Raw genomic sequence first — 27,693 nt, forward strand, 5'->3', positions numbered from 1 at the left:
CTGCCTGGAACTGGAATATAGAGATGACTTCTGGAGCTGCAGCAACCATCTTAGACCATGAGGTGACCTTGGAGACGGCAGAATAGAAAAGATAGAAATCTGCGTCCCTGAGGACTCCATGGAGCTTTAATGGTAGAGCTGGACACCCTACCTCCAGATTCTTTACAGGGAAGAGAAATACATTTCTGTTTAGTTTAAGCCACTGTCATTTTATATTTCCTGTGACAGGCAATGGTGCCAAATCCTAAGTGATACAGACTTCATACTTCTCAAGAATGTTAAGCCTTGCATAACTTCATTTCTGTCAACCCCTCTGGCCTTATTCTTCCACCATACTTCAATATTTAGGCTCTAGTACTACCAAAATTCTAGTAGTTTTCCACTCCACCCACAGATTCACCAGGGACTTTCACACTGCTCAGATTTTGTTCAAGTCTGCGCCCTACCTAAACACGCTACTTAATTTTATTCAGCTTTTAACTTTCCACACTCAGCTCAGGCATCACCTCGCATAGGAAGTTTGCCTAAATCTCCGTCTTAAGCTAAGTGGCCATTCTCTGTGCTCCCATAATGCCCTGGGCATACTCCAGTTTTGGAGCCCATTTGCTATTATTTACGGGCCATCTCTCCCACCCCACAGAAAGAACCTCAGAGGGCAGACAACACATCTACTCATTTTGTATCTATACCTCCTAACACAAGCGGGAGCTCAGTAATTACGTTCTGAGCTCAACTGCATTTTCCTCACTGAAATGGAGCGAACAATATCACATGCTTCCGAATGTCTTGCTCAGCCCTTCAGGCCAGCAGTACGCGGAAGACTGAAACAAAATTTTCTAATGGCAATATTATCTTCTGGAGGTGAAAAACAAGCTGCAAGTGAGCCCTCCTAAGAAAACATCCATTCTGAGAAGCAATTTATTGTTTGGATGTTTCAGACTTGAATTCTTTCATCTGTTAACCGGGAACTCGGCACTAAGTAATCTTGTAGGTCTCATCTGGTTCTGACACTTTATAATTCCATTTTTGAATACAAACACATAGATTGGGACACAAGAAACTCACTGTGAGTGAATGGCTCCTCCAGGGACTGACAACATGACTAGCCTTACCCAACTTTTAAATAAATTATTTACAAGGAGTGCCTAAAAAATCTCAAAGTCATCAGAGGACAGTGACTGCATTAGGATATTGAAACGTCAGTTGTGGGAAGATATGCCTCCTAGATTCCAACCACACTGGACTTCTCTGAAAGCCCTTGAGCTTGCCATGCTCCCTCCTGACACTGGGCACTTGCATTTGCTATTCCTTCTGTCTTGAACGCTCTTTCCTTCACTCTTTACTAGTTACCTCAGCTCATGAGTCACTTCCTTAGGAAAATCTTCCACCTTCCCTTGACCAGATTGAATCACCCTATGAGAGGTTCTCATTCACTGCAATGCATTCCTCTTCTTCACAGCACTGGTCACAGCTGTGATTTTCTATTAGTATGATTATGTGATTGATGCCTTTCTCCCTCACTAGACCATACTCTCCACAAGGGAGCACTTTTGTTTTTGCTTATCACTGTATCCATATCCTTGGCAGAGAGTCAATGCTCAATAAGTTCTTGTCAAACGTCCCCAAAGGCTGTGCAAGGGAGGAGAACAGGGGCTGATGAGTTTCATTCGGGGAACATGTCAAGCTATTTTAGCAAGCTGGAAATCCTCAGAGCTCCCCATCACACCTTTGAAAAAAGATCTCAGGAGTTAGGGATTGAAGTCACTTTCTGGTGACGGACGAGCAGGCACTGAATGAGCCCATCATCTGGCAGAACATGCATAACAAGATAAGAAGAGAGAAGGCAGGAATAGGACTAAAATGTTTGGAGCTCCAATAATAACCCTGAGTAAGAGCTCACAGCCAAAATCCGAAGTGAAAGTTACTAATGTATTGAAAATCCCACGGCTAGCACTTCCTGAAAAAACAAGGACTATATGAAGATAAAAACACGACAATTTGTGGCTGTCTTTGTAGCACGCAGATCAAGAAAGAGTAGACCTACTTCTTGGAGCAGAAAGAATGATGTTATCACATGGCAAAGGGAAACAGAGCTCCTAAATCTGACTTTCAACTTTATCTAAAAAGACCACCTTTCTCACTGGAGTAGAATAAATACAAATATAGAATCGAATTCCACTGTAGATAGGAGTCCAGAATTCCAGGCTCAAATGAAAGACATCTGGGGACTCTGAAACTCTGCTGATAAATACTTAGGAGTAAGAAAGGTCCCAGGAAATGGGAATCAGACAGGTGTTGCCACAATTTTCAAGAGAGGGAGGAGCTAGATATCAGAGAACAATGACTCAAGCATATGATATCCACCATGGACCCAACACACAAGTTGATTTGGAAACAGATGACTTGTGAATTCTTTTTTTTTTTTTTTAAGATTGTTTTCTGATGTGGACCATTTTTAAAGTCTTTATTGAATTTGTTACAATATTGCTTCTGTTTTATGTTTTGGTTTTCTGGCTGTGAGGCATCTGGGATCTTTGCTCCCTGACCAGGGGTCAAACCCTCACCCCCTGCGTTGGAAAGCAAAGTCTTAACCACTGGACAACCAGGGAAGTCCTGACTTGTGAATTCTTAAACATGAAAGCAATGCTCACAGAGGTGGCCTCTCTCAGCATGGCCTCTCTGAGCAAAATGGTACTCAGCTAACTTCAGATCACACAGGTATGTGGAGTCAGCAAGGAACCTGATGGTCCCTTATGGTATCTTTGAGAAACAAGAGTCAGATGATATAGAGGTTGGTGTATTCATGCAGATACAATGTCTCACCGCTGTGCTCAGAGACTAATAGATCTCATCTGGCAGGGAGATCGCTAATCTTTCCAAATTCTGAATTTGTGGGGAAAAAAAGTCAAATTAGGTAGTGACTGTTCTCTAATTTGAGGAGAAATCAAAAGTGATTTTCTTTAAAAGTTAATGTACTGTATAAGTACATGAGTACAAAACAATATGTCAGGTCTGGCAGTCAGCCTCTATGGCCAGTTCCACATCTGGACGATGGGATGGCAAATTACCATTGATATCCATGGATATCTCATGATTTCCATGAGAACTGCACAGGGCACAAAGCAGACGCATGAGTTGAAAAGTGTATGTTGAAATGTGCTGTGTTCAAGTATAACCTGGGAAGGAGGAATCAAAACTTAAACTGGGTTCTTCTATAAATGCTTCCTCACTCAACCTATTTTATTTTATTTAAAAAAAATTTTTTTTTTTTTAATTTTATTTTTGCGGTACACGGGCTTCTCACTGTTGTGGCCTCTGCCGTTGCAGAGCACAGGCTCCGGACGCGCAGGCTCAGCGGCCATGGCTCACGGGCCCAGACGCTCCGCGGCATGTGGGATCTTCCCGGACCGGGGCACGAACCCGTGTCCCCTGCATCGGCAGGCGGACTCTCAACCACTGCGCCACCAGGGAAGCCCTCAACCTATTTTAGATACATTCCATGCTTTGTCAGAAACAGCAAATCCAACGTGTGCTGGCTGGCTTTGGGAGTTAGGGGTTGACACGTCAAATGATGTCTGAGTTCTCCCCTAACACAGTTTATGAAACACGATAGAGAAAGGTGCCCATAATGCTGGCAGGGAGGTAAATGGGATGCGTGCCTCTTTGTTTTCCCCATTTCTGTAGGGCTTGACTCTGGAAAAAAGTCAGTGCCCATGTAAATTATTCATGAGCACTGTCTGGGATTCCAGTCAGCCAATAAGCCCCAGACAAAGGAATGAATAGTCTTTTTTTCCCTTAGCAAAGTGACTGCTTATTTCGCAGCCCTCTCTTTTCTTGGTCTGTGGGCCACAGCAAGGCTCCAGACCTTCCAACCAAAGGCAAAGGGGCAGACTGTTTTCTTGCTGTAACTCCCAAGAGCTGGGCTTCTGTTCCTCCATGGAACGCAAGTGGACACATCTGAGAATCAGGGTCAGAACACAAGCAGAAAAGTGCTTGAATGTAACTGGCCTGTCTCCTCTCACACAAGGCACAGTTCGCTGAGAGAGAGAAGAAAGGCATAAAGCACTACCTTCTAAAGTCCCATTTGATGATGACTTGCAAATGGTACCATCTTTGTAACTTGCTGCAAAAGAAACATCTCCCCCAGAAAAAAACAAAAACATAAAACAGCCAAACAACAACAGCTCTATTTGGAGAGATCAGAGGCATCACTCAGGCATCATTCATCTTTTTAGCTCTGATAAAGGCCATCCCAGGACATGTATGATAAACAAGGCTGTCCTGTGCTCCCACATTTCTCACTGTGCTCTCTGGATCAAATTCACACCCTCTGTGACCCAAATGTACCCTTTGCTCTCTGTGAATTACAAGGACTCGGTTTTCAAAGGCTTATCCTTAAGACTCTGCTCTCAGGCCAGTACCCTGAATGGAATTAAATTATCCCATGAAATAAATCCACAGGATAAAAATAGCATTGGAATCTATCCTAATTAAATGTGTTCCCTTCAAAGTCAACCATATCAGTTAGAGCCTGAACATGGAATTCAAGTCAAAGAGTGAATTAAATTCTCAGATTTGAACCGCAATATCAAGAACTGAAATAAAATTTCTCAAGATGTGAGCTGATAACTGCTTCACCAGAAACCACATCAGGCTACAATGTCCATCCTCCATATTTCAAGACAAATGAAACAGGGAGATGGAGAGGCAGTCTCCATCTGACATCCCACACAGGTCATCTAGTATGTGCCTCGCATCAAGGTAATACAGTCCTTATGAAAAGCCTGAGTATTCAAGAAAATGATTTAGGCCTTACTGCTTTTCCCCACTGCTAGTCTGAATGCTTGTGTCCTCCCTCCCCCACATTATGCTGAAATCCTAACCCTCAAAGGGTGATGGTATTAGTAGGTAGGGCCTTTGAGGGGTGCTTAGGTCATGAGGGTGGGGCCCTGATGAATAGGGTTAGTGCCTTATAAGAGGGGTTCCAAAGAGATCCCTGACCCCTTCCACCATGTGAGGTCACAGTGAGAAGGTACCAGCTAGGAGCCAGGAAGAGGGCCCTCACCAAACATGACCATGCTGGTTCTTTGATCTTGGACTTCTAGTCTCCAGAACTATGAGAATTTCTGTGGTTTATAAGCCACCTAATCTGTGCTATTTTGTTACAGCAGCCTGAATGGACTAAGACACCCATTCTGCCTCATTTTCACAAATCAAAGTCGCCCTATCACCAAAAGGGGAGTAAGAAACCCACTCTTCAATGGGTTTACGTGACAGTTTACTTTAAGGTTGTACTCTAAGCCTTCAAGTCTCTCCTGAGGAGACAGTATAGCCCAGTGGTTAAAAACATAATTTGAATTCTGGCTTCACTACCAGTTAATAGTCTGGTTATTAACTCATTTGAAGATTAGTAATTCATCTAAGTAACACAAGTAATATTATTGTTGTATAATACCATTGCTGGGAGGATTAAGGGAGAAATTCAGGTCAAGTATTAGGCCTGTAACAAGTACTCTGTTTAGCTCTTGTTGCCATTGTTATCTTTTTAAATTTACAACACAAGTTCCTGTCAAATAGGGAAGTGATTACTCTTAAAAATTAAATGTGGGGAAGGCTCTCCCTGGGCTAAACAGAGCAGAGATGGGTAGCTAAAGCAAGGAGAGGAGAACAAACGTGGAACACACAGCCCAGAGTCCGATACCACCACCAGGAAGGACCTAGAACTCCCTCCAGCACCAGAGATCACGTCAGCAACCACCACCAATCATGCGATGAGCGGAGGGCTGAGACAGGAGAAAGGCCCTGCTGGAACCGCCAGGAGAACATCAAGTCCTGGCTGAGAAAGCTCAAAGCACAGGCCATCCAAAGTGACCTGGGGCCGCCTCGTGACTTAGGAATGAGCGGAGATTCCTTATGACCTTCAAGGGACTACCCCACTGCTGGCTATCCAGCCTGGCTTCCCGTGCTGTACCCCCTCTTCTACTTCACAGCAGGGGCTGTGACAGAAGAGCTGTGTCTACCTGAGGTTTCATGCTGTGCACGGCGAATTCACTAGAAAACATTTCTGCGCAGTGCCTGCTCTACCTTCTTGTTTTCCCACTTCTTTCTGGTACCATCGACCAGTCCTACTGCATTCTTTACTGGTCTCACTTCTCTTTTCCTACTTTTTTCTCCCAGGGTACTTAGGGATATTCAGTTTTTAAAGCTCTCTCACACTTTAATAATGATGTTCATGCTGTCATGAGCTCACGAAAGGAAGAGCCTTTAGCAAGCTAATAAACAATCAGGAAATTCTTTCCTTCAACATTCATGTGCCTAATATGAGACAGCATTTTTCTCAAGGGAAAGAAACAATTGCTTCTCAAGAGGGGAAAAAAAAGGAGTATATGTGGCAACTGAGTCATAATGTGATGTAAAGAGCAGGATGACATTGTCAACAGGGGAAAAAGGGGAAATTTAAGAATAAAAATGATCTAACACTCACTATTACATTTTCCACTTTACTCAGCTTTGTGTCTGACTAAAGTTTAATTTGATCTCCCCTGAGCTCTGAGATCTAACAACATCAACCAGATTTCAAGCCCATTTAACGTATGATATATTACGATCAAAAGACTGTGTGTCATGCAATGGAATCAAACAATATTTGGGAGGGGGCTTCCAGCGATAGGTATCATCAAGCAGGAGGACACTGCCATCAGCAGGTCACCTCTTGGCTCCTGGACTGGTAAGCCGCAAGCTCATTGGACTGTGATTCCTAATCACAGCAATTTAGGGCAAGAGGCATCCATGCCCCGCAGTTCAGGCATGGATTCTGAACAAGGAACGAATCACTCTCAAGGTTAAAACAGAAAAAAGAGAGCAGCCACGGGTTCAGCCCTTTGCAGGGTTTGGCCTTAGAAAACTCCAGCTGAACAAGTTCATGAACAGTCTCTTCTGAGACTCTCAAGCCTATTTTACGAATACCACACAGGGGCAAGTTTTAGTTTGCAGGCATTGTTAATCGCTGTGTTATTCATTCATTCTAATGGACACACAAAGCTCTGTGAATTTAATTCCAAAACCATTTCAATTGTTCATCATGAGAAATGGAAGGACGGGTTGAACAGCGGAATGAACCAGGGATGAATTATGAGAGGGGTTACCAGCAACCAAAACTCACCTATAGATGATTCCTTTGTCGTGTAGGAACATAAGCGCCGAAATGATTTCTGCAGCATAGAAACGAGCTCGTGCCTCATCAAAACGACGTGACTTCTGAATATGAAACATCAAGTCGCCCCCGTTCACAAACTCCATCACAAAAAACAGACGATCCTGGGTACAAACACAAAAGAGACAAAAGAGGATCCAACGTGGTGTAGCCATTAGCTTAGAATTCAGTCAGCATCACATGACGTTGGGCTCCGGCGTGAGGAGAAGAGGTTGTTAAATGGAGGTAATCAATGGGACATCCTGACAGCGGGTCAGGGCGAAGCAGGAGGGTCTGGTGGATTAAATCCTTGGAATGGTGGGGATGGGGGCTAGGTGGTGCTAGTAACGCCTGGATCTCCTTTAAGTAATTCCACACAACCTTGAATTTCTACATTAAATAAAAAGTAGAGAAGGCTTTGGTTCTAGTTTTAGTTCTGCACTTTAAACACTATGTAACCTTGAAGTTAACTGTTTTTGGATGTTCAACATTAATAAGGTGAGGATGATGATGCTATCTCTACCAGAATCATTGAGTTTTATAAACTGGAAGAGAGAAGCATAAATCAGAGTGCATGCCTTTTTGTCTGGAACATGTAGGGTTAATCACAGCAAGTAAGGTACATCTGATAGGTCCTCACACCTGGGCGGAGAATAATCACAGAGAAAGGAAAACATTTTTGACAAATCAGCCAGACAACAGTCTAATGACAGCCTCAGAGTTGCCTCAATGTTAGAAATTCCATTTGGCCCCTCAGAAGGTCCCTGAATCAGAAAAGGCAACTTAAAGTCAGGTGAGATGCTGTCTCCATCGGGAAGGAACTCTAACCCAGCAGGTGAAATGGGCTCTTAGAAGTCACTGTTGCAGTCAATGTACTAAGTACCGTGCAAGAGTTATGAATAAAGTGCTATGGAAAGTAACACTGCTTAATGGAAGAAGTGTACAAGTCTCCATTAAAAAGTGATTCTCCAAGATGGACAGCATAAAACGCTTTGCTTCAGGAACCTCTGAGATCAATGGACTTCCTCATTCCCTCTCATTAGCATTTATGGACTCCCAAGTTAGCCCGTGCTGAATTAGGTGATGGGGACCCAACAGAGAGTAAAAAAAGGCACAAAACAGACACAGTCTCTATCCATAGAGAGTCTAGTGTGGGAGATACGCATTACTTTAAAAAAGCCACAAAGTCAACATAAACAGGCAAATGTACAAATTCTGGTCAATGCTGTGAAGGAAAAGTGGAGGAAGCAATGATATTGTGTCATCCGCTTGGGGGGTCAGGGGAGGTCTCTCTGAGCAAGTGATGTGGGAGCTGAGACCTTCCAAATGAGTGCAATCAGGGCCAGTGGTCATCCTTTTGGAGGGTGGGAGGGTGGGAGGTCATTTTGTAAGGAAACTGGTATCTTACCAATTCACAAAGGATGTGTATACGCACACAGAAGCCATCCTTACTTGTGGTTTCAGGTGCTGCCGGCTCTGTTTGGCATTGCCACGCATTCACAGCTGAATGGTGGACAGAGATTGTGTATGCTGTTGTTCATCTCCTGATCCATCACTGGTTTAATCAGGCCCTTCCCAATCAGAGGACACTACAACTTATGACCTCCTATTCCCAATTTTAAGACAAACCTTAATTAGAAGGAAAAAAAAAATCCCCTGGGTCTATGAAACGTCTCTTGCTGCTAATGAGAAGCAAGAATTTAAGAGTGAAGATGGAACGGCAAGACCCACACACACAAAACCCAAAACCAAACGTCAATAAAACAACTCTTCAGGTTGACCGATATGAGCCATCAGAATACGAAATACATCAAAGCCGTCTGACTAAGCTCATGGCTGTCATGTGAGTGTGACTGACCAGGGGGAGAGGCCGAGTTGGGTGGGACGAGCTTGGATGAGCAATGGGGTTCCCTATTTTCTGTACGGGGAGGGCTCGGGTGGAAGGAGCAGGTTAGCAGTGGGCGGGGCAGAGGGTAAGCATGTGATAGAGACGGGCCTAAGAGCTGCACCCGCATGAGAAATTGTTATGCCGACGCTGCGTTCATTTGGAGGGGCCTCAGGGGGCCCGGATGAATCCCCAGGTGGTAAAGTTGCCTCAAGCCATCCCTCAGCAAGGAGGTCCATCTGATACATTTCTGTCATCTGGCCTGTTCACCTTTGCATGGCTGTGACTGGTAGTCACATGAATTCCAACAGCTTGAAATACCTGGTTGCTAGAACTGGGTCAGTAGGTAAGTGGCTACTCCTTAGGCTGCTGGAAGTCAGCGGGGGTTAGCAAGAACATCTAAGACAGTAGGCATCAAGATGAGGGCATTCCAAGGGAAATTGCGTCCATTCCTGGTTCCCCCCTAAAATAATTCTCATAATCTCAAGTCTGAAAAGCCAGACCCTGGGCTAAATTCCAGATCTGGGGAAGGACATAACTGCCTTCCCTCCTCAGTCATGCTTCTCTGTCTCGGCCCCACCACCTGCCCTGGCGGCAGATTTCTCAGCTAATGCACGGGTTCCTGGGAGGCGTGCACACCTGGCATGCACAGCAAGAGGTCATAAGCTTTAGAACCGCGAAAATATGTGTTTTTTTTCACCCAGAGTCTCATTTCTAACTTCCTGTCTGGCACCACCTAGAACAGAGGGTACAGCTCCCAGCCCTCGGGCCACACGCAGCTCTTTAAGCAAGCAGGAAGGGAGAACGAACCAGGAGATACAAGGACACTTTAATGAAAAGTAATAGTCCATCTTACCAAAGACCTACAATAATGTCACAAGGTAGAAAACTAAATGCATGTTTATCAGCTAGCAAAATGTGTTTGCTGTGAAGAGACCTTCTGTTTACATACAATTCTGTTCACTCTATTTTAAAATGTCTTCTGCCAAGACAGTTCAAATTTGGTAGCAATTTCTCCACGATTTCTTTTGTAGAGGTGGAGATAAATGACAAAAATATCCAGCTTTTAGCAAAGATTCACTCATAGTGGGGGTGAGTGAGAAGCCATCCTCAGCAATGAACTTTCATTAAACATGTCCTCAGGTGGGGCTTCTAGAAAGTGCGCAATAAGCAGTAGTGGCTGCTGGTGGTGGCTGTAATGGTGAAGATGTCTTCAGTTAGAAAAAAAAAAGATCATACCCATGAATGTGCAGAATTATTTCAGTTACAGCCAAAGATGCAGATATGCACAGAAAAGACAAAAAAATACCTATGTATGACAAGTCATCTTTCAGTTGTGAGATCTTGTATGTCATTTATCTCTTCTTTATACTTTTCAGTATCTCTGAAGGTTTCTTTTTAAAAAAAATTTTTTATTAAAAAAACTTTTTTTGGCCACATGGTGCAGCTTGTAGGATCTTAGTTCCCCGACCAGAGACTGAACCCGGGCCCTCGGCAGTGAAAGCGTGGAGTCCTAACCATTGGACCGCCAGGAAATTCCCTCTGAAGGTTTCTATGATGAGTGTGCATTATTCTTATAATTAGAAACAAAGCAAAGTCACCTATGGCTTCCTCCATATTTCCCTAATTTTCACCTGAAAGATGAGAGATTGGGAAAGTGCAATTTTGAGACTGTCTTAGAGTAGGTACTTAGGCAGTGGGAGATGGGATTAGGAGAGCAGCTACAGAAAGAGGGGTCTTCACATCTCTGGCTGCCCATTATTCAGGGCCCCTAATAACCACCCTCTCCCTTAATAGCCATTCTGATGCCTGATATAACCAGGCCATCAGGCTTGTTGGAATCACATCCAAAATGAGACTCAGGAGGCTCTGGTTTGGGTCCCAGGGCTCCACTGAGAGGAGAGGGTCTGAGTTCTGGTACACAGGCTTCATAGAGTCTACTGAGTCCTTCAAAGACTTTTTTTTTTTTTTAATACTACTCTATTTATTTATTTTTGGCTGCTCGCGGCCTCCTCATCGTGGTGGCTTCTCTTGTTGCCGGGCACGGGCTCTAGAGCGCAGGCTCAGTAGTTGTGGCGCACGGGCCTAGCTGCTCCGCAGCATGTGGGATCTTCCAGGACCAGGACTTGAACCCGTGACCTAACCACTGCACCACCAGGGAAGTCCCCTCAGAGACCTTTTATGCTTGCTTTAAGGGTCTCAACAAGGAGGAATACATGTTTACTGGGCACCCAGTATGCCAGGCCCTGGGTGGGGGCCAAGTATCATTAAATGAATGAGAACCCAGGCCTGCTCTCAGGAAGCTCTGGTAGCCGGAGCACGTCAGCCCAGTGTGCTGAGTACAGCAGAGGGGCACAGGGGTATCATGCAGAAACAGCAGGGACACTGGAGCAGCCTGGAGGCTGGGGTGGGGTTGGGGGAAAGCTTCGAAGAGGAGCCGATTCACCAGCCTTGAAGGATGAGGAAGCACGAGTCAGGATGGAGTGGGGTGGAGGGGGCAGGAATCAAGGTGAATGAACAGCTGAAGCGTCAGGTGTGAGGCAGGGTGTCGTGAGTGCAAAGGGGGATGTTCCCCAGGTGCTGAGGCTGCTTTCAGGGTCAAGTGCTGGTACAAAAAGCCAAGGCTGGGCTTCCCTGGTGGCGCAGTGGTTGAGAGTCCGCCTGCCAATGCAGGGGGTTCGTGCCCCGGTCCGGGAAGATCGCACATGCCGCGGAGCGGCTGGGCCCGTGAGCCATGGCCGCTGAGCCTGCGCGTCCGGAGCCTGTGCTCCGCAACGGGAGAGGCCACAACAGTGAGAGGCCCACGTACCGCAAAAAAAAAAAAAAAAAAAAAAAAAAAAAGCCAAGGCTAGTCAGGAAGCTTCCCTTCACCCTATCCGCAGGTCACCCACAGCTGAGAACGGGGTGTTAGTCCTATGAATACACACGGTCATTCACTATTGGCCTCTGCCATAATTACAGGCCCAGTGTCTGGGCTAAAGCAGGTGGCAGCTACGCTTTTTAAGGGCTAGGCTTGAAAAAGACTGCAGTAGTGTTGGAACCTGCCACAAATAATAAACATCGGCTACAAAACCCAATGACTCCAGCTGAATTTTACTCCTATGGCATGAATGCCATCAAGCTGGAAACCTTTCACATTGAACAAATGCCCTTTACAAAGCAGCAATGAAGCAACGAGGCAGAAGATCACCTCCTGCCTACAACTCCACTCTCTGTGCTGCTTAAGACCTAGTCTCACTGATGACTTGACAAACACTAAGTCATGCTGAAGAAACCCAACTGGGAAGCAACCAGAGGAAGCATCTGCTGGGATCCATGCATTTAGGGAGGCTCTCACTGCACGGTGGATTAAGGCTGCCATGAGTCATTTCTGGGGCAGGGAAGAGTTTCCAAATCCCACCTTGGGCAGTGAGGGCAGACAGTTGTTTCTCTATTTAAGCCTGTGTAGATAGCATTCCAGTTTTTCTAAAATCCAATTTCCTAGATGCTGAGCCTGGACACCTGCACGGCTTTCCCCGAGGCCTCTGGCTCCTCGATGGGAAATCTTGCCCTGATCTGCACAGTAGAGAATCTAAGGTCCCCCAGGCTGGCTTAACCTCAGTTCTAAAGCCAAGTGGCCCAGCCCTTTGTCTGTCCCTTGCTCCTCTCTTTTGTTCCTGATTCAACCAACCACAAATGCAAGTCATTAACATGGGGTGAGGAACACCTGGGGGAATAAAAGCAACTCAGAAATCCCTTTGTCCCACTCAGCTTAGCCCAGCCCAGCCCAGCCCAGCCCAGCCCAGCCCAGCGTGAGTTACAGGAGGCCAAGGAGCTGGTGCCTGGTTAATAATAGAATTCCTGTCATCACGTGCCTGGTTCCATTGACCGGCTGCAGCCTGGGCCAAGTCTGCCCTGGCTACTGTCAGTTCAGGGATGTTACTTCCCCAGCCCAAAGGGGATAAAAATATCTTCCGACCTGAAAGTGGCTGTCAGTATAAGCAGTGTGCATTCCCTAAAGCCCCTCCTAAGGACTGTCTTTTAGGAGGTAAAACTGTTGGGCAATTGCATGAGGAAACGTTAGAGAGAAAACACCAGTATAGATAGAAGTGCTATGGTACCTGTGGCAAGGTGACGTCGCCTAAGGAGGGTGAGTGCAGAGTGAGCACGGGCCAGGGATGAGACCCCTTAGGGTCCGTGTGCCAGACACCTTCAGAGGTGTCTGCTCAGCTCACTGAGCCCTTCCTTTCTCAGAGACCTGCCCTGGCACCGTCACGTGGGGAAGTGCTGGACATCCTGCACACAGCAAGTTGGACCAAGTTGCTCCCCGCCTCCTGCCCCAGTCCCCTTCCCAGAAAATTGGAACTGAGATAGACAGGTGTTCATGTAGGCTGTGCTGTGTGTAAGAACTGAGGAAACATGAATTAGGGAGCTGAGGCTGCCGCCTCTGTGGTGTCAACACATGAGATGTCTCGGTACATCAGAGCAGTGAAAGCCTGGATGGACAGATGGGGAGAAGAATGGGGCAAAGATAAGAAAGTGTGAATGGGCCGAGAAGGAAACTACCTGGGTCCCTCACACCCTTCCAGTTTCAGGTCCCCAGAGAGACGTGGCCATTGTGTGCCCTTGGGTTCCACGAGACACCCCTGTACCTCGGATTCTTTATTTTCACTTCTCCCTTTTTGCATGACTCTAGTTAAGTGCTTTTCCATTATTTGCTACCAGGAGAACTGTAACTGAAACACTCACCGATTTTTAAGGGGCATGAGGTTTCCTGATTTATAAATCTAGGGTAATAACACCTCTAACTACAGCAATCGTGTGAGGATTAAACCGAAGCCGAGTGCCTGGCACAGCACCAGACCCAGAAAGGGATCTCAACAAATAGACTCTATTGTTATTACCACATCACACAAAGAGGACCAGAGCTACATCTGGGAGACCTTGTGCCCAGCACTGAAGTCCCTGGTGTCGCCAAGAGAAAGCACGGTGTAGGGGTCAGGAGTCGAAGCCCGAGATGCCAAAGCAGCTCCTGCTGCGCGCTATTTATTTTTTTGCTCTCAAAACTCTCACCGGCAAAATGGGGATAATAAGGTGATTAAACTCACAGGTGTTCGAGGATGAAATGACTTAAGCTTAGAATTTCAAACAGTTACGTGGTGGATGCGGAGATGGTGCCCCACTCATGGAGTACTCGGCCTGGCGAGTACACAGGAGCGAAACGGCAGCCGCAACCTCTACAGCAGCAGCTCCCCGACCCTCAGTTCAGGACAGGAATCTCGAGGGATCAGGGAGTCAGGAGGACCCCAGGGCAGCTGCTCGGTTGCAGGAGCTCTTCCTGATACTGCACAGTCATGGCCCTGACCTGATAAAGTGAACTTATCTTTCTTGGACGTGACTATTTAACAAGGGGTCACGAAACTAGATTTGATAAGCCAAGGCGCATTGACCAAATAAGTTTTCTCATCTTTCTGATATTAGATAATAATTCATATTCTCTATTTTAAGAGCTTTATAATAATCATAATCATTATTGCAAGGCAAATGTGCTCCCCCACGAACTGCAAACACTATGGTAAACGAGACTGTTTATAGTAGCTATTCTCCCCTTCTACAAAGTCGATTTTTTCTTATAAACAGACTGAGAAAGATGTTTCTGTTTAAACCAAGGATCCATGGTCACCGCCACTGACACATGTAAATCTTATTTAAAGATGTATTTACAAGTGAGGATGCAGGTTACCTTTTGGAAATAAGACAAAGAATAGAAACAACATTTCAAGTTAATGACTAATCTAGTTATTGCTTTAAGGCAATGTTAAGCTGGGAGCCACATCAATACTTACTTACCCAAGTTCTAAGAATTGCTTTGGAATTACTTCTAAATGAGTAACACATCAACCCTGTATCAAAAGCTGTGGAGTGCTGTTGACCGGCTGTGGACAAGGAAAAGGAAATCTCCAGTAGCAGACAGCATTGTGTTGGATTTCTCATAAGTGCCTCTGTTTTATAATTTTTCTCTGACAAAGTCATCTACAGGGTGAATAGGGAGTTCAAATCAACAGGAAACCGTTACTGACGTCAAAGAGGTGACAGCAGAAAAGCACCCCGTGAGGAAATCTGATTGCACCATGCCTGAACTGGAAACAACTTGAACTTAACCACATTAAGAATGATTACAAAGCCTTCAAGGAAGAAACAAGGAGAGGGAATCAAATGGCTTTTTGTTTGTTTGTTTTGTTTTTAATTTATCATTTTGTGCAGCCCGGATGATAAGCGACGTTAATTCAATTACTCAGCAACTCTTCTGTCAAGCCCACAGGCATGGTACATCCTATCTGAGCTCAGAAACTAGTTTCTGGGAAGGTGAAATATGTCTCCAATATAACAAGCCCTTAGGAGCTTGCATTTTAAACCTGGAGGGACACACAGTTCTTTCCAAAGACCAAGTGTTCTCCTGGCAAACTGGATACGTTACGGTCCTCTCTTATAATGAAACTCGACAAGGCTCATTGGCATATGTACCAGATGAGGGAAACGAGGCAATCGAACCTGGAGGTCAACATCCTGTGAAACATCTGGGCCAGGATGGGTTTTTTTTAAGCATAAATAAGCAGCAAACATACGATCAGGGATATAGCAAAGTTGGGGCACAAGCCCTCCCTTCCTGGTGGAGCCTCCTTTGGCGTCTCTGGTCCACACACATCCTGCCCAGTATCACAGGGCTGGCTGTGCTGACTTTGTGCACTTGGTCGTGTTTTCTCTGGAGGACCCGAAACCTTTTAAGGCAGAGCCCAGATGCCAAATGATGTATCTCTAGTACCACCGCCCCCGGTGCCCGGACTACGGTAAGGTTTAATAAACCCTTGAGGAACTACCATAGCAGGAGACCATTTTTGTTTCCTGATAAAATTTAAACTAGATTAGAAAAGTTGGAACAAACCGCCAAGACTAGTTTTACCCGGCCAGTTTGTGGAAGTCAAGTGCAAAGAAGTGAAGTGCCTCATCCACAGTTAAAACAGTTTGTGAAAGAGTTCAAGAGAGGCAGGTCTGCTTGACGCCACTTCACTTCCCTTTATTTATAAAGCTTTGGTTTTTCTGTTTATAAAAGTAATTACATGTTCTTCGTTCAAATGTAATTACAAAGTAAATACATGGAAAATTGAGAAAATAAAATCACCTGTAATCCTGACACCCAGAGAGAGAAGTCTAAATACAAGGAGAAACAAAACTATTTATGGCTTTTAGCATCCGAAGAACTGCAGATTTTAGAGCACCTAAGATATTTACAAAGTAATTTTAACTACCTTCGATTTTCCTCTTATGTCCGAATTATACTTAACCCTTTACAGCATGTTTAAAGAACAGAAAAAGAGAAAACAAAAAAACATACCCTTCCTTTTTCACTTACATCACATAATATTTCCTGATGTACTTAGTCATCAAAACCATGATTTTTTTTTAACAGTTGCGTACTATTCCCCATGCCATTTCTATGAAGTCCTACAATTAGCTGGATTTCTGCTTACGTTAATAAGAGACATGGTATTAACACTCTAGTCACTGTCCTATGATAAAGATCATTTTTATTAGCCTGGAAAAACAGGCATCTCTGAAAGCAGATTATTACGAACTGGACATGGTTTTTTAATTCTGAATGTAGATTCCCAAAGAAGATACCTTAGGTGATTATTCACTTAAAAAAAAAAAAAAGGTTTGGTCACTTAAAGGTATGCAGGATAGGATTCCTTTAAATCATTATTTCACATAGTACATTCTTTTTATAAAGATTTTGGTTTCAGCGTCAAATAGGAACAAGTCTACTGAAGATATTTATGGATTTAGTTTGTATAGGGCTACAGAATAAAGAGTAAAAATTCCGTTATGCCATTTCACTTTAGATTCTTTTTCATGACAGAGGTTCCCAAACTTCGTAACTTGTTAAAGAAGATTTCATGTCTCCTTTTGATCTGTGGATCAACTAGACATTTCTTCCTCATGGGAGGAGATTCTGGGTTATAGCTTTCTGATTAAACATTTTGCCAATTAGGTAAGTATCAAATCTGGCCAAGAATATTCCACATCTGCCTCAAGATGATGCCTGGCAATCCACTGGCTGGGAGTCTGTTCCTTTCTCTGCCTCAAGATGATGCCTGGCAATCCACTGGCTGGGAGTCTGTTCCTTCCTCTGCCCTATGGTGCTGCATGCTTGCTGAAGTTTCTGTCTGGAATGTGCCTTCCATGTGCTATTTTGAGTTTGAGCCTTCCAGTGTAGCCATAACATCATTCTTCTCTGGCCCTCTGGCTGGGGAATGAGATCCCCTACAATCCCTTCCCAGATCCTTTTTGCAACGTGGGCAAAATATGGATCTCCACTGTCCACCGAGGAAGAAAGATGCAGACTTTCCTATAAAGGTAGGGAGACCCAAGTAAAAGAGACATAGCTCTAATAAGATGAGGGGCAAAGTGATCAGAAATAGATGAAAAAGTTTACCCAGGGGAGAGGACATTGTGCTACTTTCGTCGAGAAGCTTTAGCTGGTGAAATGAAGTTCGATGGGCCCTTCAAACCCCAAGGATGAGAATGGTGACTAAGGTGGCCACACAAACAACCACATCCTAGATCCAGTGGATAGCTTTGGATCCTTTGGTGAACGGACTTCATCTCGGCACTTGACGGCTCCTCCTAAGAAACCACTTCCTCCTGATTCTTCTTTTTTCCCCCTACCTTTAGCCGCCCTTACTTAGAAATCCCTCTTTAGCCTTCCTCTCTTCCCCTTCTATAAACACCTACTGACATATTTTAAATGATAGTTTCTACTATGCCAAGTGGATACTGACACTAAAATCTACTCCCCACCTGAACAGTGTTTCTGAGCACCATCTTACCACTGGATTTTCTGCAAAACAAAAACACAACAAAAAAACCCAAAACACTTATTCCGTTCCCCCAGGCTCCCAACTGGTCAGAACTCTCGCTATTCCTCTCACTCTTTTACTCTAAAAAGTCCTATCAATTCCACCTCCTATGTGTTTCCTTGACTCCATTCCTGTGACTGCGGCCTTGGAGCAGGAAGGTTCAGCAGGCCAGTGGTTCAACAGCCTTACCAGGGCTGCCCGCCCCCAGTCTCCTCTCTCTGCAGAGAGCCACCTGGAGCCCTCCCAAAATGCAAAGCTTAGGTTGCTCCCTGCCAGTTCCTTTCACCTCATGATCGAGTCTAAACTCTTCAGCAAAGGATGTCTTCTTTCCTCCCCGTATTTCCTCTCCTGCAATCCTGCTACATCAAGTTATTTGGGGGTTCCTGGGCGCATCATACAGTTTTAAGCCTCTGTGTCTCTGCACTGCTATTACCTCTGTCTGGGAGGCCCATCCCCCTTCTGTCTCTGTAGGGCTCCTATTCATCCTTAAAACACAGCTCAGACAGCCCCTCCCATGGAAGGCCTTTCCAACCTCCCCAGGGACCAAGCTATGACTGTCTTCTATCACACAGTGATAAGACATATCTGTGTTTAGGAAGACCCTTGCCTGAAAGCAATAAAAGGGCAGGTCCACATTTTGTTCTTCCTTATGCTTTCAGTCCCTGGCACATAATGTCCCTGGCTCAGGAAACATTCACTGAATTGAATTAAAAATGCAACGTAGACACAATATTACCATTCAACGTACTAACAAGTAATGTCTCTGGTGGCTAGGATCTACTTTTAATATGTAGAGACCACTCAGTTTTGCAGATAGCCTCTAAGGTATCTATCTTAAGCTGAAATGGCATTCCCATACATGGGAACAAAAGAAAGAAAACAGCAAGTCTGCTTTCCCCAAAGCGCACTTGTATTGCTACCAGCACATTTTTATACACTGGTTGGGAAATATTTCTTAAAGCTTTATCTCTGTTTGTAAATTCCAGTCACATGTACCACACACAGGATAAGAATCTGACTCACAGAGAGGCACCCCTTTAAGACCAGAGTGGTGACGATGATTTTCATAAAATGTCACTCATTCAATGCTTTGTTGGTAAAGTGGACACATAATCATTAAATGCCAAAACACGAGAAGCTGCACTATTTGTACTGCTTGCCTTCTAACATAACCCGTTTTAACTATATGCTCACTGAGCTTACCTTTTGTTCCTTAGATGCCCCAGGCTCTGACACCCAGTGGGCTAACGTTTTTTTTTTAATTTATTTTTTATTGGAGTATAATTGCTTTACAATGGTGTGTTAGTTTCTGCTTTATAATAAAGTGAATCAGTTATACATATACATACGTTCCCATCTCTTCCCTCTTGCATCTCCCTCCCTCCCACCCTCCCTATGCCACCCCTCCAGGCGGTCACAAAGCACGAGCTGATCTCCCTGTGCTATGCGGCTGCTTCCCACTAGCTATCTACCTTACTTTTGGTAGTGTATACATGTCCGTGTCTCTCTCTCTCTCTCCTCCCTCTCTCTCTCTCTCTCTCTCTCTCTCTCTCTCTCTCTCTCTCTCTCTCGCTTTGTCACAGCTTACCCTTCCCCCTCCCCATATCCTCAAGTCCATTCTCTAGTAGGTCTGTGTCTTTATTCCTGTCTTACCCCTAGGTTCTTCATGACATTTTTTTTTCTTAAGTTCCATATATATGTGTTAGCATACGGTATTTGTCTTTCTCTTTCTGACTTACTTCACTCTGTATGACAGACTCTAGGTCTATCCACCTCATTACAAATAGCTCAATTTCGTTTCTTTTTATGGCTGAGTAATATTCCATTGTATATATGTGTCACATCTTCTTTAACAGGACAGCTGTTAGGAGTCCCCAGACAGGAGCTCTGTCTGTCTACAAACTCAGAAAAAAACAGAGATAATGCTTATGTCTTTACAAAGAAGATCTCTCACATTTTCTTTGGCCTCTGTGAAAAGGCTAGTGATCTAGCCTACTTGACTTCCCATATCTAGGCTGGACCACCAGACACTCATGTAAGGCAGTGGTTTTCAGCTGGAGAGATTCTTCCCCCAGGGAGCATCTGGTCATGTCTGGAGACTTTTTTGGTTGTCGTAACTAGGGAAGTGCTGCCGGCACCTGGTGAGCAGAGGCCGGGGACGTTGCTAATCCTACAACGCACAGGGCAGCTCCCTCCCCTCCTGTGACAAAGGGTTATCCTGCCCTCAATATTAGTAGTGGGCAAATGATATCACATTGTACAAATACGTGATTTAAATTATTTTAAATTTATTTTTTTTAAACCTTTTTTACTGGAAAGGTTGAACATTCACCAGTCATTCAATTCCTTAAACTATTGACCTGCTGGTGAAGGTCAAGGTCTTGGAGGTAAAGTTCTGAGCAATGTGGAGGGAACTTCCTGCTACAGATCTGCCCTGAAGCCAAAGTAAGGAGGGGCAAACTGAGTTTCTGAGCAGGCTCTCACTTCTGCAGGTTTCCAGAAGAGGAACTTGAACCAGTCTCTAAGTCCAGTTCTCTACTTTGTTGGTTGTGGCTCACTTATCTTGAACTGCCTTCCACCACTGGTGAGACACAGGCTAGTGCAGAAGGTCTGGGCTTGTCGTGGGCACAGGCTAGTTCCCACTTCACGAGCAGACTATGGGTCACTGCTCCCTGGGGGTGAGGAGAGGAAGGAAAAGGTCGAAGGCACTTCCCACGCAGCCACCGCACAGGAGCAGGAAAACACGTATGGGTGGGAGGGGAGCAGTTTTGCAGGAAGGGCTCTCCTCTTTTGGTTGGGAATTATACATTACATCATTTTAACGTTGAAAATATCATACACAATGAGAATGGAATTGAGACTCTGGGAGGAGTTCCAAGACTCCCTTTGTGAGACCTAAGCAATACATCATTACAGACCATCCTAAAGAAATGGGTAGGAGTGAGCTCCAAATACAGTGGGCTCTTTTGCTGTGCAAATATACTAAAAGCTGGACGCCTGCACTGAAAGGAAACAGGAACTCCCTGGGTGGTCCCAAAGGGGCCTGCCAGAGCCCGTCAGTGGAGCGGGAAGGTCTGCTGGTGAGACAGCCAAGGTGCTCTCTGACAGTGGAAGGCTGGAAGAGGAACCCTGCACAAGTCAGTCTTGATGGCACTGATAGGGGGGTGGGGGCAGGGAATGAGACCAGTCTTTCCAGCGGGATGAAGAACACTGTGCCCGTTGCAATGGTGAGCATGGAAAGTAAGCCTGCTCTTCCGTGACGCCTCCTGCTTTGGGCCCCAAGCCCAGTGGTGCTACAGAATCCATCGCCGTCCCTGCCCCCAGGAACCTCCATCAGGTCTTCAGTTCACTGCACCACACAGGCATCCACATGCATATGTAACTTCAATACAAGCCCCGCAGACTCTCTTCTAAGCGGATGGCTGCTCTGAGCCTGTCCTAAATGGCAATCCCAGAACTGCGACCATGACCAGCCCACCGTGGAGGGTCAGCAGCTGACTCTATGTTACGAACAGGCTGCTCAGGCCCCTGAACTCCCCGGGGAGGATACCGGCTCCGTGAGGGAAGGGGCCCCTCCTTGCTCTGTCCACTGCTGCATCCTCAGGGCTCAGAGCCGAGCCTTCGCCCTGAAGGAACTCTGCACATTTGCCCAATGAATGAACACCCTTGACCTTCACCTACTGGTGGACAAGTCTCCATCACTACAAGTCGGCTACACTTACAGTGACTGACGGGGCTGATTCTGTCCTGAGGGGCCCCGGATTGTTCTGGGGCCTAGTGGAGACGGTCGCAGCTGGGTTCTAACCAGTGATGAAGCAATTATGGAAAATGCAAGTATTTCAAAACTAGGAGACATTATGGTCTGTGGTTTTCACCCAGACCAGTTGGGCTTCCAGACTGCACGATTCTGGGTCCAGGGTAAGGGGGACCCACTCCAGCCACCCACAGGTGTCGCGTCAGGCCCTGGCCTCAAGGTTCCAGTTGGTTCTGGCAGAGGCCAACCCAGCTTCCCAGGGAAACACCCGCAGGCCACCCTCAGGTGCTGCTGGTTAGACTGTTAGTTTGATAGTCATTCCGGTTGACCTTCTGAGGAGAGACTGGCCCGTAGGTAAAATTTCCCCCCAGAGGCCAGTCCTCGTTTTCAGCTACCTTTCCTTTGGTGGCATGGAGTAAACACAGCCATTATGCTGTCTGTGCCATGCGTGTGAATCTCCTCTTCCCAGCTAGACTGAGGATCAAAAGCACTGCTTCTCCCCCTAGCCCTCCATCAGTGTGATCCCGGACTGGCTGACTTTTCACTAAACTATTTGGTAGAAAGCGCATCCCATTCTCATGCCTGGAGCCACTCCTGGCACTTCATGCCCAGTGCTTTAAAACAGGGCCCTGCTGAGGCGGGAGTATCTATAGTTTGGCAGGTACCCAGGCACAATCAGGGAAAACCGTAACCAAAACTCACTGCCACAAAGCCTCGCCAGTCATCGGGAAGCACAAGGGCCGCGTCTGACCCTGGCCACTCTCAGATAAGTCGACGGAAGTGACACACAATTCGTGAACCGCCTTACAACCACGGAGGTGGGGAGTCCAGGCCATCTCTGGGTCATCGGTGTGGATGACAGCTAGTGACGAGGCCAGTTACAGCTGAACAACCTCAAAGGGAAACACATGGCAACCCTTTCAAGCCCTTTGGTCACACCAAGTGTTCTGGCAGTCCTCCCTGAGCAGAGACAGCCAAAGGAACAGCAAGGACTTCGCGTCCTCCTATTTCCCATTCATTTTCACGGCCATACTGAGTCACAGATAGTCGGGGAGCCGGGAAGCCTCCGAGGACAGAAGCAGAGGTCCTAAATCAGCCTCCCAGAAATGCAGAGCCCAGAGATGGCCTATGTGCATTCTCTTCCCAGCTGGAACACGATTAATAAGTTGGGAACATGCCCAACTGGGAAACACCATGTTCTGGTTCATTTTCTATTTTGATCTGAGCCAAAGGCAAACTATACCAAATGACCCATAAGCAGACCAAATGGTGTTTATGGCACTCACTGCTCAGGGAAAGGAGGAAACCCAGTTCCAAACAGGGAAGAGGAAATGGCCTTTCCTTAGGTATTTTATAAAAGGCCACAAAACTGTATGTTGCGAAAAACTGCCTTTACTCCTGCCTGATGACAGTCTCCTCAGCTGTACACATTGCAAAGAGAGGATACTTCTATTTGTGCGATATTGGTAGATTATTAAACAGGACGACCTGGTTAAGAATCCACAGACTGACTCCTGCTTGCTGTGTGATCTGGGGCAAGTTCTTTAACCTCTCTGGATCTCAGTTCCCAGATCTTTAAAATGAGGATAATAGTATCTATACCCCCATGGACTGTTTTGAGTATTAAATGAGATATTTCATTCAACAGCTATTTATGGAAATACCGAATTGTACACTTGTCTAGACACTGGTAGTGAATACGAGCACCCAGAATATGCTAGGGTCTTGGTGAATAGTACCTGCTGCTGCTACTTCATCCTTCACCCACCCCTTCTGCAAAGCTGGTGCAGTTAGGCGCCAAGAATCGACCAGCTATGTAACGTGTTAACAGAGGGCTCTTCCCCTTGCCCGGGATGTCGCTGTGATTTAGAGCATAGCGGGTAAAGCTGTACCAGGGGCCAAGTGGCCCAGCTGCCACTGCCAGATGCTCCCTGAACACCGGGAAAGGGAATGAGAGCTGGAGGGGCTGCAGGGCGGTTGGGTGTGCAGGGCTGACTGCACCTCCCACCCCAACCTGAATGAAGTCCGTGGGGGGTCCCTATTGGGAGGCATTTCTGCCAACAGGTCTGTGACAGAAGGGCACAGGAGGTGCTTATCTGGAAAAAAAAAAAAAATCCAAGGCAGGGGACCTTCCTCAAGACAAGGGGACTATTAGCTAAGTCAAGATGAGAACTCAGGGCTCTCCTGTTGAAGGCTACAGTGTAGTGACCTCCTGATGAGATTCTGAAAGATGCATTCCAGGGCCACACGACCATCCTGCTGCCTAACTCTTCTGTCTGTCTGTCTGTCTGTGTGTCTCTCTCTCACATGTACACCCCTTTGCTAATATTTAATATGACGATGGAGACAATAACCCAGAGAAAAGACTGTTTCCCTGCACCCATGCTGGCAGGCGATTTTCAGACATATTTTAAGTGTGATTTAAGTGCACCAAAATCAGTTTGCACCGGTTGTGTAAGCTGACAGCACTTAGGTCACAAGATTCCTAGCCGCCCTACCCTTCAAAGGCTGGATTTCTGCTTTGTTGACCGACACTGAGTGGCCGCTTCTTAGGGAAGGCAATGCCCCTGCCAGGAGCCCCAGGCGCACTGCTTCGCGGACGACCCCTGCAGGTGACACCCGAGGACACCCCGTCAGTAGGGAGGTGAGAGCACTGGGCTTCTGTCCCTGTAAAAGGAGGTTTTGTGTAATCTGTCCCCCGCCCCTCACAGGGCAGCAGCTCACAAATGCAAACAAGTTCTCTCCCAAAAACCCGGCTCGTGGACCCGACGCGGCCGGGGTCGTGCCGACGAGAGGCAGCTCTTGGGCACCAAGCACAGTGTGTCTTATGCTTTCCAAATGGAAGCCTTTGCTCTAACAAACTGGGTCTCTGAACAAAGGCTAAAGCATCTGACCAGTGTTTACTCTGCCACTCCCCCTCCTGCTGCTGCTGCCTCTTTGTTCTTCCTGGTCTCGGCCCTCAGCACTCAGCCAGGGCTCCAGGAGAGCCAAGGAGAGCCCCTGGGAGCTGGGGGTGGGGAGACCCGGATCCTAGGCCATAAATGCCAGCAGGCTCGGCTGCCAGCACAACAGTCACTGATTAAGATGAAAGGCGTGTGAAGTGAATTGAACCTGAAAGAGCGGGGAAGGTGGCCTACACCAGGCCGGCAGCCCAGACCCTGGGCCCTGCTCCTTTCATAAGGCCTCACTCCTCCCACCCTCATCCACAAAGAAACAGAAACACATTGCAGAAACTGACGATCGAGCAAAGAAGAAAAAGACCATCCCTAAATCCACAACCTTCATAACAGTCCCTGGTAGTTTACTGGCATCATCTCCTTTCAGGCTTATTTTGGAGGAGGGGCCAGGTTTGCCACATTGCCGTCCTGGGTGAAACCTGATATAGATTCACGCCCCTAATCATCATAAATTCTGTACTGTTTCCCGGCTTCCCATCTCTGAGTTCCACCATTTACTCTGTTAGATTTAGGTCAAGTAACTTATCTCCTCCTTCACTTTATCACTCGGCAAAATAAGGATAATAGTTGTACCCATCTTCTACGGCTGATGTAAGAGTTATATGCAATGAATATTACACGTTAGGTGCTTCTGACAGTAACACACGATGATCTAACTACTTAATATTCCATTATTCTCTACTGGCTGAAAATCTTCATCAAATAGTACATTGTTTAAGTAGACTCCTATTGCTGAAGGCTGAAGTTGTTTCCAATATTTTCCTCTTATAAATAATGCACTGAAAATTAAACACCTTTATGCGTAACATTTATTTTATTCTTTACGTTGTTTTCTTTGGCTAGATTATCAGCAATAAAATCAACAGATCCAAGAGTATATGCATTCTTATAAGTCTGGGTCCAGGTTATCAAATTATTCACAAACTATTAGGATTTACAGTGCTTTCAGAAATTTATGAGGATGCCAGTGGAATGATATACATGCAAGTAACAAGCATTATTATGAAAAAATCGGGGCAATAATTCATGGGCTCATAATTCTATGCAGTAAACGACAAATTATCTAATATTTGAAATCTGCTTATCTTTTTGTTCTGGCCAAGAACAAAAGGAGTTCCAAAATTCCTACTTTGTGGGTGTTTACTGTCACCTCCATGTGGGGGTCTGTGCTGGCCCCTGGGAAGGCCCAGGACATTTTTCTGGTGTGGGGAAGGAGACGGTCATCACAACACCGAGTTGCCACGCGTGTAGCAACAGTGTGTCTGCATTCTCGCCTTTGGTCTTCACAGCAATCCTGCTTTCATCTCAACCATGAGAACTTTAAGGCTCAAAGGAATTCTAAGGTGGTTGCAAGCCATTCGGACAGAGGAAAACAGAGCTGGAAGAACTTAGGTCTTCCGTTTCCAAAGGCACAGCTGCTTCCGTATCAGCAGGTTGGAGATGAGTCAGGGCAGACAGGAGGGGCTTTAAGCAGATGCTGAACCAACAACCTCAATGCTGTATAAGACACCAAGTGGACGGAGCCAGGCTGCAGAGTCAGCCTGACCCAGAGATAAACATTGTCTCCAACACTCCCAGCCTAAGGGATCCTCAGCAAGTTGCTCCCTTTCTCCTGGGCCTCAGAGACACTCATTCTACAGGGCTGGACGGCAAGTGGACTGCTGTCTCTGCCAGCGTCTTCACAGTGAAGTGACACATTGCAGACTAGCGTCTCACTTTAGAGGCCAGGGCCTGCCAAACCCAGTTTTTAGCTACAAGTACTTTTTAGCTAAAAGTAGTCATTTACCTGCTTTAATTTCTCATGGTAACTAACATTTTCTGTTCTTTAGAGTTAGTTTTTCAGTAGCAAATGGGGATAGTGACTGAGGATTTCTGACAGATGGACAGATGCAGAGAGCAAATGCTATGCATATGTGGAGTCTGATACCTTGCAAATCCGAGAGACGGCTTAAACTACAGCAAAATGGAAACCGTATATCTCTATCTCAGCATGAGAAAAATGCACTTGGTTCTTTTAAGTTGGTTCTTACCACTTTATCATTTAGACTTAGGGCAAGGGAAAATTCCCATTATCCTTTGCTTTGGAGACATCTACTGTAACACACAAATTTTAACCCCAAAGTCAGCTCCTCTCTCTCTGGTGCAGAAATAAAAATCACCTTGCGGTAACGACTGCCACCTTGTGGCCATATATGAAACTGTCACTAGGAAAAAATAGATGGCCCATGTTAAAAATAAAGGCTTCACCGGCTGAACACTGTGGAAATAACATGTGGACACTAATATTTGGCGATACTGTAGAGTTTATATCTTCCTGGAAAATTTTGCATTGTGTATTCTATATTTATTGGTCTCCCAATCTGGTCCAGGTTAAGTTCTTTTCTACTACAACACCCTCTAATTGTTGGTAAGACCTCAGACTGCTTCCATAGAATCACGGGGATTTCCTTCGGTAGGTAAAAGTCCCCTGGAGTAGGTGACACTTCTTTATTTGTTCATTAGTAAAAGTCCCCTGGGTAGGTGACACTTCTTTATTTGTTCATTAGAGTAACTTGAAGCAGCCACTGCACAACCATGTCCGTCAACCGTTAATATCATCTAAGCCAATGTCATAGAAAACCATCTGCACTTTGGTGCAGCCTGGAAAGACAACCTGAGTATAGCCCTGTCCGGCTCATGGAATGAGGAGAAGGTGAGCCTGAAGCTCAGGCGGGTGACCAGTACCACCCATCAGTCTTGCCTTCTTCACAAGGGTGTTCTCGAGCTCAGGGCCGTCACCCCACTCTTCTCTGGGAAAACAGCTGGATGAGGGCTGATGAAGGGCTTTAGGTGGGCAGAGCACAGAGCATTGGAAATAGTGTTTTGGGGATACTCTGGGTAGCAGTGGAGAATGGGCAGAACCAGAGCTCTGAAGGAACCATGGACCCGGAGGTGGGAAGCAAGAATCAGGGGCAAGGTGGTAGGGGCGGCATGGACTCCAGGGACTCCAGGGCTCCTGGAGCCACCGA

The 27,693-nt window shown here is 45.9% G+C and overlaps 1 protein-coding gene across 1 annotated transcript in view; it reads right to left on the reverse strand.

The window, feature by feature from the left end:
- Positions 1-27,693, reverse strand: part of PRKCH (protein kinase C eta) — a 223,568-nt gene that overhangs the window by 56,389 nt on the left and 139,486 nt on the right. Inside the window, exon 10 of the mRNA XM_065872751.1 lies at positions 7,163-7,317. Coding sequence (XP_065728823.1) covers positions 7,163-7,317 — 155 coding nt within the window. The remainder of the gene's footprint in view (positions 1-7,162; positions 7,318-27,693) is intronic.

Source organism: Phocoena phocoena, chromosome 2 (assembly GCF_963924675.1).
Source record: "Phocoena phocoena chromosome 2, mPhoPho1.1, whole genome shotgun sequence".
Taxonomy (NCBI): Eukaryota; Metazoa; Chordata; class Mammalia; order Artiodactyla; family Phocoenidae; genus Phocoena; species Phocoena phocoena.